Source organism: Amyelois transitella, chromosome 15, assembly GCF_032362555.1.
Source record: "Amyelois transitella isolate CPQ chromosome 15, ilAmyTran1.1, whole genome shotgun sequence".
Lineage (NCBI taxonomy): Eukaryota > Metazoa > Arthropoda > Insecta > Lepidoptera > Pyralidae > Amyelois > Amyelois transitella.
The window spans coordinates 10302038-10314618 of NC_083518.1; the positions used below are offsets into that span (position 1 = coordinate 10302038).

Genomic DNA, 12581 nt, shown 5'->3' on the forward strand with positions numbered 1-12581 from the left:
TTGATGATGGAATTGAGATCCAAATAGAGATAATAGTTGCTAGCCCATCGCCATAAAAAAAAGGATCACAATTTTATAATCCTATCCCTTAGTCGCCTTTTACGACATCCATGGGAAAGAGATGCGAGTGGTCCTATTATTTTTTGTTTCGGTGCCGGGATCCACACGGCGGCTTATATGTATATCGTAATAAAAATAAATCAATTGCACATCTCAATAGGTATGATCAGCAAAAAAAAAAATAATTAACTGTGTTCTGTATTCCAGTCGCTATGCCACCAGTACGGCGGGCACTCCTCCCACGTGACCTGCGTTCGATTCCTGACCGACGACTCCCGGCTCGTCTCCACTGGGGGGCTAGACACCTCAGTAATGCAGTGGGCTATTGATTAAAAAAGGTTTAATTAAACTATAACAACCCAAGAATACAAGCCTCAAGGCAAGAAGCCGTTTCAAATTCAAATTAATACGGTTTAATTAAACAATAACAACCCAAAAAAGACTAGCCTCGAGAATCAAGAGAGCCGTTTTAAAATTCAAATTCAAAATTTTTATTCATTATTATAGGATACTTCATATCGCTTAATAATTGTCAAAACGTATGGTTTAACAACATTGGTTGATGTCAAATCAAAGTTTCCTCTCGGTGTTAGTCCAGGTGTGTGGTTCCCGGCACCAATAAAAGAAAAGAATATGTGGCGACATCTCTACGCCACTCGCCACAACATCAAATCACACAACAACCACTCCATCTCGTTCCCGTGGATGTCGTAAAAGGCGACTAAGGGATAGGCTTATAAACTTGGGATTCTTCTTTTAGGCGATGGGCTAGCAACCTGTCACTTGACGAATCTCAATTCTATCGTTAAGCCAAATAGCTGAACGTGGCCTATCAGTCTTTTTAAGACTGTCGGCTCTGTCTACCCCGTAAGGGATAAAGACGTGATCATACGTATGTATGTATGTTAGTCCTGGTTACATCCTCACTTCCCTGGAGAGGAGCCCGGGGCGCCTTAGACCATTATTCTGGTTAAGATCAGGATGAAACGTAAAGCTCTCAAGGTCTTGTCTTAGCCCCAAGTTTACAATTTGAATACACATTCCACTTATAAAAGAATTAGTTAGTACCTTATACACTCGTTACAAGAAAATCTTACAACTCCCAAGAAAAAGAGGAGTGTTATACGTTTTATGAGTATGTAATATTGTAGAACTCAAAGAGATGCAATTTTTTTAATCTAGAAATTCTTAAGTTATGGGACATAGAAATTGAGGGTATACCTGTAAAGCTTGCGAATACATCTGAATAAAGAATTTAAATAGAATTTAATTGTTTATAAATAATTCAGGTATTAGCGTACTATTATTTTAACTCGAACGTTGCGCGTTTAATAACTGTATTATTTATAAATAGAATTCAACTTTTTTTTAATAAAATTGTCAATAAGTTATTTGAGAATTATTAATTTTCTTGATAAGTACAATTTCATGATTAATTTTAAACAAATGACAGAACATATTTTCATGAAAATTTTGCAGTTATAATTGTGCATGTTTTTTGTGTAACATAAAGGCCTATAATTATCATTAATTATTATTTGTCAATAATGATGATCATACAAATAAAATATTTAAGGAATCAATGTCAATAATATTGAGGTTCAATTAAAGTTTAATATGTAATGTTTGTATAATTTCTAGGGGATATTTTGTGTGCAAAATAAAGTACAATTTGTTTTTATTTAATGATAAGTATTTTATAATATTACATTTACATTGCAATGATTGATCACACATTTTGCATCCGAATATTAAATTTAGCTATTTGACGCACGGTTGTGATATAAAAAGTAATTTCGTAAGGCCGGTGCTTTTAAAACGACCAAGTAATTTTCCAAGCATTTTAGTAATTTTCGTCAGAAAAATATTGTTTGGGTCCTTTGAAGGGACAGGATCTTACGGGAATAAATTTGGAATAATTTAAAGAAAATATTCTTTCCTTTCTTTAAATTACTAAAAGTAAGTTTTCAAAACGTAATTAGTATAGGTGCATGGCAACACTTTTGTGTTTTTTTTACACTTGCAACACTGCGAATATCTTTGTGATTGAGCTTAGCTAAGAATAATTAATAATTATTTTTAATGGCACTTTTAATCTGTATTAGAATTATTTAAGTTTAGAATAATCATGTTTTGCATAAGTTTTATTTTAAGTTATGTTTATTCTGCGTGGTTTATTGAAATGATTTCCCGATGAGTACAAATTTAATTTCTTATTACATGGGGCGTTTAGTAAAAAAAATTATTTTATTGCTACAATTTTATACTACTACAATTATTCCCCTCGTAAACATTGTATATCAAAGCATTCGATAAAAGTCCTTCAATACATCATTTGAAGTGTAGTTAGTGGTTGCATCCTAAGCTGTATTGTTACCACAGAGCCCAGGGTCCACTAATGGCTATAGGTAATTTGACAAGGTCAGAGACTGCTCAAAACAGTAGGTTTTGAGCAGCGGTTGACTATGCTGCAATCCTGTTTCCTTCTTCCTAGTGTTTTTCCTGATTACATCTCGGGAATGGAGCCCTGGGTGCGCCTTTGACCATGACCCTGGATTGGGCGAATCAGGTTTTTGCACGAAGCGACTCCCATCTGACCTCCGCAACCTTTGCCGGGCGAAACTTAACCCATATTGAAACAAAGTAAAAGCTGCGCAAGATTAATGTGCCTATTCCCTTAGTCGCCTTTTACTTTACACTGTATAAAGGATTATTTTAATAAACCACGCCTATTTTTACACGTTTCGCGGTTTCGTAACCTAGTCACCTGTAGTTTCATCTTATTTAACAATTCTCATTTAGTTAAGCACTAATTTAGGTTCTGTAAATACATAATGTAAGATGGCGTAGTCCGTCTCTATCGATGTGCCTCTAATAAATTGTTTATTGATAAAGCTTGTTTTATTTTACTTTTTATGATATGGGCGATGATTCGGGCTCGACCGACACCTAAAGGAAGATATTCCGCCAGGCTAGGTGTGATGCCTGGGGAACCGCGCGACAGACGATTTTGTATCAGAGGTTGTATATATGCTCCAATCCGTTAAATCTTTGCTTGCGCGATTCAGCCTCTTCGCTGTTAGGCTGATAGCGTCGCGTGATTGGTTGTTGTGACTTGACTACGATCACGTGACGCTATCGGCCAATAACAGCTAAAAATAACAAGTTGCGTTCAAGAAGATGAACTTGCGTAACATGAATCACTGAAAGGCATGCCAATATGATGAAAAAGTTAGGCGTCTTTCCCAAAGGGGTAGGCAGGAATTACTTATTTAATTTGTCACCATCCTCTGTAGGTATATTATATTACCTATTATCACTAAGGACACGTGCATCGTGCCGCCGACTTGGTCTGACCAAATCGGACAGACTCGATTGAATTTGTACTTAAACGCACGACGCAACGCACACGACTTCAACGTGTCACCGACCGATTACTAGCGATCATACGACCTGCACAGACCAGTCTGACACACCGGCAGTGTTGCTATATGAACGATTTAAGGCTATCACCTAGACCTAGCTATTTTATGTGTTATAGACCTAGCTACAAGCTAGAATAACACAACAAACGTACATACTATGGTTCTGTCTATGACGGCCTTAAAATAGAATGGCTGGCAACACTGACAATCAGTCGCTGGTCGCAAGTCGCTTGCGCGCTCCACTGGTTTTGGTCGGACGAAGTCGGCGGCAAGTAGACTCTTCTCGCGCCTGTCCTATGTAATGCTTAGATCTTTAAAACTACACAACGGATTTTGATGCAGTTTTTTCAATAGATTGCATGGATCAAGATAATCAATGTTACCCGTACTAAAATAAAAATCCCAAAATGACTAAAACAAATAAAGTATTTATTAAACAATTAATAAATATAAAAAACAAACTAATACATAAAAAATAAACATAAATGGCTGTTCAAAACGTAAAACGCTCAGAGAACTTCAAACATGCGAGTTTCAGTCTAAATATTTTTGTTATCTCTCATTTTTAACATTCATAGTTCGCCAAGCAATAAAACTGAAACGTAACAAATTCTTGCAAAAAAAAACTGTTACAGTATGAAATTGCTGAACGTAAAATGATAACACTTCTGTTTATGTTTCGGATAGTCATATTTACAGGTTCAATGACGTCATCGCTACGATCACTTTCAGATTTTGATTCATCGTCTAATTTTATTTTAAGAGTCAATCAATATCAGGTCAAAATACGTAAAAATTGAACATGTTATCTATCTCAGAAATATTTACCTTCCACACATTTCAAGTTCCGCATTCAACTTTATATGAAAGCATTATTTATATTCAGAGTTATATAAAACACTAATATCAAATACTTTCACCCAATCTCTTGATTAAACCCTATTTAAAAAAACACATTTAGACGACAAAATCTCTATTTTCCTAATCACAGCGAGGACGTCAAACCGGCGGAGAAATCTACAGAAACGATTACAAATCGATCGACTATATAATTCGGCTATGTTTACAACTACGCCTAAATTAACTGTTCTACACTATTTGCAGATAGTTCCAACAATCGCCACGCCGCTTTAGGGTTCAATTCCTGGGGGTCTCTACACAACACCCAGACATAATTCACCCTCATGACCTTATCGGGGTCACCCTCTATGACCCTGTTCTGAGAGTCCCGAACGCACATGATCTGCTGGGATTGGAATGTGATGACTAGAACTGGCCCCTGGTCCATCATTTTGCCCATGACCAGTTCAATTTGTTCGATGTCCAAGATTTTCGAGTCTAGATGGTATCCTAACTGCTTGCATTGCTTGATGGGGGTGGCCAGGATGTTGTATACGCCTTCGTAGCACCAATCCTTTGAAGAAAGTAACGTTTAGTTAGTTATATGAACTGCAGAACATTAAAAGTTCATACATACATAAAGTCACGTCAATATCCCTTACGGGGTAGACAGAGCCAATAGTGCTGAAAAGACTGAATGGCCACGTTCAGCTGCTCGGCTTAATGATGGAATTGAGATCCAAATAGTGACAGGTTGCTAGCCCATCGCCTAAAAAAGGGATCGCAATTTTATAAGCCTAACCATTAGTCGCCTTTTACGACATCCATGGGAAAGAGATGGAGTGGTCCTATTCTTTTTTTGTATTGGTGCCGGGAACCACACGGAAACAAAGATTTAGTCTCTGCCTACCCCTCCGGGAAAAAGCCGTGATTTTATGTATGTATGTATGTTATATTTCTTTATATGTGCAATAAAGACAATGTCTAAAGGACTCAGTTTAACATACATAAATGATAGAAACTTTTTCTTTTAGATAATACATTTTCTAGTCCATCGTTTAAAATAGGCCTTTGTTAATTCCCTTATTAACGTTTACAACACCTGAGCCATGAAAAGCAGCACAAATTTTGGATTACACATTTTTTTGGTATACTCGTCCAGCATGGTTTGATTAACATATGTCTATATCCCTTGCAGGGTAGACAGAGCCAACAAATAGTGACAAGTTGCTAGTTCATCGTCTACAAAAAAATCCCAATTTTATAAGCCTATCACTTAGTCACCTTTTACGACATCCATGTGAAAGATATGGAGTGGTCCTGTTCTCTTGTGCCGGGAACCACACGGTTTTCCGGTTAACTGGAAGAGATCCCTTCATGGGATAAGTCCGCCATTGCAAGTGATTTGTTTCTTTTATAACTATGTACTTACTATTTTCTTGTTTAACTGTGTAAATTTCTATGCAATAAAGATATTACAAACAAACAAAAACGAATCTAATAAAATTTAACAAAATAAATCATTAAATAGAATAGAATAGATTTATTTTCAAAATTGGATGCAAGGATACAATATCACTTATTGGCGTCACGTCACTCAAATCTAATTATAACTACTACCACTTCCGAAGCGCATGTGTAGAAGAAGCGGCGGAACAAACTACACTGCAGCATTTCCACCGGACGTAAATTTACAAATACGGATCTCTTAAATCTAAATCGTGGACGAATGCACATTGAATGTAGAACTAATTAAAAATCATATAGCTACCTTAAGTATATCCAAATCGCCGCGGACCATAGCCTCCAGAATGTTCGGTATGATATCGTTGGCGCAGTCCTCCAGGAACTTGTGCGATGTGAAAGCGGGGTCCACTTTGCATATTTCCGTCAGAGTTTTGGACAGTTCCGTCTTCTCGAATATGTTCCCGAACAGACTGCCCACTTTCTCGGTGACGAAGCGGGACGCTCTCAGCACGGGGTTGTCTGACTCCTCGTATTTTATCTTCCAATCTAACACCTGCAATGAAGAATATCAATTATTTTAACGAAAATATATAAAGACTAGATTTTTTTTAATTCTTTATTTAGGGACTTTTATACATTATGTACATGACAGTCCTATATTATATAAGAGTAGGTGCATACTAAGCTTAAAACTATTACACTTTTAGATAGATACCTACATTTTTGCCATACTAGATTATTACTAGATCTTAACCTAATACAATTCAGTACAAACTCTAACACATTCCTGCCTTGTTGGGATGTTGGTTGAGACAAGATCTGGTGGAACACGCCAACATCCAACAGGTTCAGGGATAATGACTAGATTGAGAGATAGACTAGATAAATCGTGCCGTGTGGTTCCCGGATCCGATAGTAAAAAGAACAGGGCCACTCCATCTCTTTCCCATGGATATTGTAAAAGGCGACTAAGGGGTAGGCATATAAACTTGGGATTCTTGTTTAAGGCGATGGGCTAGCAACCTGTCACTATTTGACTCTCAATCCTATCATTGAGCCTAACAGCTGAACGTGGCTTGTCAGTCTTTCAAAACTGCTGGCTCTGTCTACCCCGCAAGGGATATAGATGTAGGCAACCTTCTTGCTAGACGCCATAACAACGGTTGCCATGGTTTTGTTAGTGAGAGACATGTCAAAATAATTTTTATTGTTAGACATTCTAAATTTATACGTTGATATAGACATTTTTAACTGATTATTTCTCTCCTCTTTTCTCCTTCTTTCTTCTGTAGGAATTAATAACTTCTATAACTATACTTCCTACATAGACGTGACCATATGTATATATGTATCACTACATAGTATAATAAAACAAAGTCGCTATTTTAGTCTGTTTGTCTGTATGCTTAAATCTTTAAAATTACGCAACGGATTTTGATGCGGTTTTTTGTAACAGGTAGAGTGATTCAAGAGGAAGGTTTTTATGTATAATAACATCTATTAAATAATGGAGAAATACTGTTATTTTCAGGGTTACTAATGTGGTGTCGTAAATTCTTACATTTCTTGCCGCTTACATTGCGTACGCAGGATTTTGCACCCGTAGTCATTAATAAAACTCACTTTATTTATATATTGGTTGTTGTTCTTGAAGTCCTCCCACTGCTGGTAGAACTTGGAGTCTCGGTGGAGTTCCACGCCCACCGTTTCCGTGTCCGGCGCGAATGTTCGGTCTTCAGAAGCCACCTGTAAAGTTTTATACAAATTTATCAATCAATTATATTAATCGATATATATTTTTATTGTTTAAGTAATTGCTGGACGTTACGTGTGGGTTCCCGGCACCAATGGATAAATAAAAGGACCACTACATCTCTTTCTGGAACGAGATGGAGTGGTCCTATTCTTTTTTTTATTGACGCGGGGAACCACACGGGTGATAGTTATATTGAAAGGAGAGTGAACGCGGGAACATGGTGAATGGAGCTTTGCATGCCTTTATGAGCAGTCAGAAACTATCCAAAGAGGCTCGACTGGCTGTGCACAGGGGCGTGTTGGTCCCGACATTAATGTATGGGAGTGAAAGTTGGGTATGGCAAAAGAAGCACGAAAGCAGAATAAATGCAGTGGAAATGAGAGCGTTGAGGAGTATGATGGGTGTGAAATTGGGTGACCGGATAAGGAACAGCGTGATAAGGGAATGTTGTGATGTGAAAGATGTAGGTTACAGGAATAGAAAAGGGTATGTTAAGATGGTTCGGTCATGTGGAGAGGATGAATAAAAAACAGGTTGACTAAGCAGATACAAGGAGAGTGTGGAGGGAAACGTCGGAGTGGGAAGACCTAGACGAACGTATCTTGATCAAATTGAGGACGTCCTGGTAAAAAGTCAGGTCAATAGTACCCGAAACCGCCGAGCTGGCATGAAGAGAGATTATGAATGAAGTGAAGGAAGTGTGCAGAGATCGTGGCAAGTGGAAAGATGTAGTCTCTGCCTACCCCTCCGGGAAAGAGGCGTGATGTTTATGTATGTATGTATGTAAAATAGTGAACCTCGACCCGCTTCCGGAGCGCGGGCGGCGCCGTGTACACGCGGCCGTCCAGCCCGCGCGGCGACATCTCGTCCTTCACCACCGCAGTCGCCTGGAATACAAATTTATTTATTTATATGGTCACGTCTATATCCCTAGCGGGGGAGACAGAGCCAACAGTCTTGAAAAGACTGAATGGCCACGTCCCACGTCTATCCCTTAGTCGCCTTTTACGACATCCATGGGAAAGAGATGGAGTGGTCCTATTCTTTTTTGTATTGGTGCCGGGAACCACACGGCATAAATATATATATGGGACAAATTACACAGACTGAATTAGCCTCGAACTAAGTTCGAGACTTATGTTACGAGATACTAACTCAACGATACTATATTTTATAATAAATACTTATATAGATAAACATCCAAGACCCAGGCCAATCAGAAAAAGTTCTTTTCTCATCATGCCCTGGCCGAGATTCGAACCCGGGACCTCCGGTGTCACAGACAAGCGTACTACCGCTGAACCACAGAGGCCGTCAAAATACAAAATTCATCATGAACAAAGCCAATAGAAAAATAATACAAAGCTTTGTACATGTACTATTTTATCATGGAATATTTAATATCAAAGTGCAATAAAAAATTTATATTTAACTAGCTGTGCCCGCGACTTCGTCCGCGTGGAAATGTGTTATCTTGGGCATCTTTGAAGCCCTCGAGGATGAATAATTTTCTCCGTTTTTTTCACATGTTGCATTATTTCTTCGCACCTAAAGCCTTCCTCGATAAATGGTCTATTCAACGCAAAAGAATATTTTAATTCCAACCAGTAGTTCCTGAGATTAGCGAGTTCAAACAAAGAAACTCTTCAGCTTTATAATATTAGTATAGATTTGCTTTGATGTAATCTCAAATCTATATATTTATATTATACATATGTATATATTGAACATATGTAATATAAATATATTTGCGACGTCACATGTCGAAAATTGGATTTAATTATTTTTCTCAAAAAAAAAACAATAAAAAATCAATTGACACTTTTTCGGATCTAGAATAGTAATTTGAAGAAACATTTATTTTTGTCTGTCTTGAAAAAAAAATAAATATTGTCAATTGTGTAAGTCAAGTTTTTACACTAAACAACTCCCATCTGACCTCCGCAACCTTTGCTTAAAAACTTTTTTGCGTATCTATTTTATAATTTTATACTTTAAATTGTATGTACTTTTAATTGTGGATGAAGCGAAGGAAGTATGCAGAGATCGTGGCAAGTGGTAAGAGGTAGTCTCTGCCTACCCCTCCGGGAAAGAGGCGTGATTTTATGTATGTATGTATGTAAATTGTATAATACCTGTGATATGGTCCTGAAGGCGGATGTCTGTCCGAGTTTCTGCCCCTTGTCGGCTATACTCTCCGCCGCACCCTTCGCAGACTTCGATATATCCTCTGTTATTTTACCTACAATAAGAAAAGGCAAGATTTAATTTGTTGAAGTTAGTGAAGTTGATGTTATTAAAAAAAATTCAGCAGAGCAGTTTGTTACCGCTTGTAGTAAACTTGGTTTTAAGTAATTTATTTGACGCCAACCAATGTACTACCGTCATATTTACGTCTTTATCCCTTTCGGGGTAGACACGAGCCCACAATCTCGAAAAGACCGGAAGGCCACGTTCACTTAAAGGGCTTAATGAAGAATCCCAAGCTTATTAGCCTATCCCTTAGTCGCCACGACATCCATGGGAAAGAAATGGAGTGGTATTTTTGTTTTCCCCTTTTTATGTTTCAGGTATGGCACCATATAAAGTAACAAACAACAAAAGTAACAAAAAACTGTCATTCAAGTCTACACCAATTACTTTGTTATATTTTCTATGTGACGGCCTCTGTGGCACACCGGTAGTGCGCTTGTCTGTGGCAAACTTCGTCTCGGGTTCAAATCCCGGCCAGGGCATGATGAGAAACCAACATTCTCTGAATATAGTAGAGTTAGTACAAGTGATACAAGTCTTAAACTTACTTCGAGGCTAACTTAACCTGTGTATGTTGTCCCATATACATACATATTTATTTATATATTATTTATTTGATAGAATCCCACCTGCTTTCCTGGCGATCTCGGACTTGCTGGCCTCCTCCAGGACATGTTCCATCCTGCCCTTGATGCCTTCTATCGTCTCCTTCAGGACTTCTGAACTCTTGGACGCCTCGGACTCGACAGCATGAAACTTTTTTCTGGCTGCCTGTAAAAAATTAATGAGATTACTAACAACGTAACGTAACATAACATAAAATCACGCCTCTTTCCCGGAGGGGTAGGGAGAGACTACATCTTTCCACTAGCCACGATCTCTGCATACTTCCTTCGTTTAAATGGTGTCTTTAACAGACACCGAGCGAACTATGATTTCAAATGTGTCGTGTGGTTCCCGGCACCAATATAAAAAAAGGATAGTGTGTTGGTCTTGGATTCATATAAATGATTAGACTTGAATTAGGTAACTTGAGTTTATTAAATGAACATAAGAAATACAAGTGCCGCTAGTAATGGCTAGCCCTCAACCCGGTTGGGACGCCATCTTCATTCTACTAGTGATGTTACACAACAATAGTTACATGACATAAACATAATCATAACAGATAGGACCACTCCATCTCTTTCCCATGGATGTCGTAAAAGGTGACTAAGGCTTATAAACTTGGGTTTCTTCTTTTAGGCAATGAGCTAGTATACTGTCTCTATTTGAGTCTCAATTCTATCATTAAGCCTTACACCTGAATGTGGCCTATCAGCCATTCACGGCTCCATTCATCCATTCCATCATTACGGCCATTCAGTCAGCACGGCACGACTGCTGGCTCTGTCTGCCCCAAATGGGATAAAGAAGTGATTATATGAATGAATGAGTAGTTCAATGATGCCAATCCAATATAAAGTTGGCAAATAATGTAACTTATTCAAAACTTTTACCATTTGCACAGAACCATAAAAAATGTCATAAAATACATATTTTTATTTATTACATGTAAATTGAAAATACATACATACATTACATAATCACAGAAAAATTTATATGGCAAGTAACTAGAAATGGTAAGATAAAAATCAAATTCAAAACATAATTAATAATAGTAAAATATAATAGTCTTTTATGCCGTGTGGCTCCCAGCATCAAAATAAAAAAGAATAGGACCCCTATATCTCTTTCCCATGGATGGTATAGACTTATAAACTTGGGATTCTTTTTTTAAGTGATGGGTTAGCAACCTGACACTAATTGAATCTCAATTCTATCATTGCAACACAATTTCTGCACATACATCATCCATACAGCTGAATGTGGCCTTTCAGTCTTTTAAAGGGATATAGATATGACTATATTAATGTTTGTATGCTGAACAAGATTTACACTTAAATTTAGTTCCCATGCTTTAGATGGATTCAAATACCTGCAACGCCTCGGAATTTTCCAACTTCTGTGCTTCTTCTCTGAACTTCTTGATGTTCTCCTTCATTTCCTTGTTCTTGGCAATGTCCTCTTTTATATTCTCGATTATTGACGAGAAGAAGCCCTTTCTCGCAGAGTAGTGCCGGCATTCTTGAAATGTTAACTGAAATTTTTAACATTTTTTTTTACAATTGATTGAATGTGTGTACCTCAATCTGCCTGTTTATACATACTAGTTTCTGTGCTGGCCTTCGCTCTCAAGGGAATTTCCAAAAAATAGTGGCCATGTTATTCTTAAAGGTAAATTCGGTCTGTATACTAGATTTCATCTAAATTAATTTGACACTTCCGTAATGCACAGTAGTAAGCTTTTAGTAGAATTTTGTTCAGCTTATGTACAGAGCACTATATATACCTAATTAGCAGTTACCTAAGAATGAACATTTGACTTTGAACTTACATGGTCCGATTTAGTTAAAACTGTATGTTTGATGTTTATGGGTATTGCACATTTCCAACGCGCTGTATTATACAATAACTGTCGACACGAATGCTGAAATAGAAAAATAAAAATTCTTAATATTTTCTTAGTGCAAGGGCAGATAACCTAAAAATGTTGAAGTAACATAATTTTTTTACCATTTCTGAAAATCACTTTTTATTATATTTATCAGGGAACTACTTTATCTAGTATTTACACGCAGTAAAAAAATTGTGTATTCGAAAAATCGAATTTTACACCGACATCAATAGAAACTCATTCATAGTCCATGCAACATTATGTCAAAAAGACAGTAGGCAGA

At 37.3% G+C, this 12581-nt stretch overlaps 2 protein-coding genes across 7 annotated transcripts in view; one reads left to right on the forward strand and one right to left on the reverse strand.

Moving 5' to 3' along the window:
* Positions 1-2954, forward strand: part of LOC106139474 (echinoderm microtubule-associated protein-like 2) — a 70333-nt gene extending 67379 nt beyond the window's left edge. For 5 of the 6 annotated variants that reach the window (XM_060948062.1, XM_060948063.1, XM_060948064.1 and 2 more), the window contains one exon: positions 268-2954. In XM_060948062.1, the coding sequence (XP_060804045.1) occupies positions 268-393 (126 nt within the window). In that variant the 3' untranslated portion in view covers positions 394-2954. The remainder of the gene's footprint in view (positions 1-267) is intronic. The other variant, XM_060948061.1, reaches the window with a different exon arrangement.
* A 939-nt stretch (positions 2955-3893) lies between these two features.
* On the reverse strand, positions 3894-12581 carry LOC106139588 (mitochondrial import inner membrane translocase subunit TIM44). Its single transcript, XM_060948239.1, has 9 exons — positions 12418-12581; positions 12239-12331; positions 11780-11941; positions 10431-10572; positions 9684-9790; positions 8346-8435; positions 7416-7538; positions 6097-6345; positions 3894-4899 (listed from the first exon to the last, which is right to left on the reverse strand). Exons 1-9 carry the CDS (start codon positions 12418-12420, stop codon positions 4561-4563), a joined length of 1308 nt encoding a protein of 435 aa, XP_060804222.1. The 5' UTR covers positions 12421-12581; the 3' UTR covers positions 3894-4560.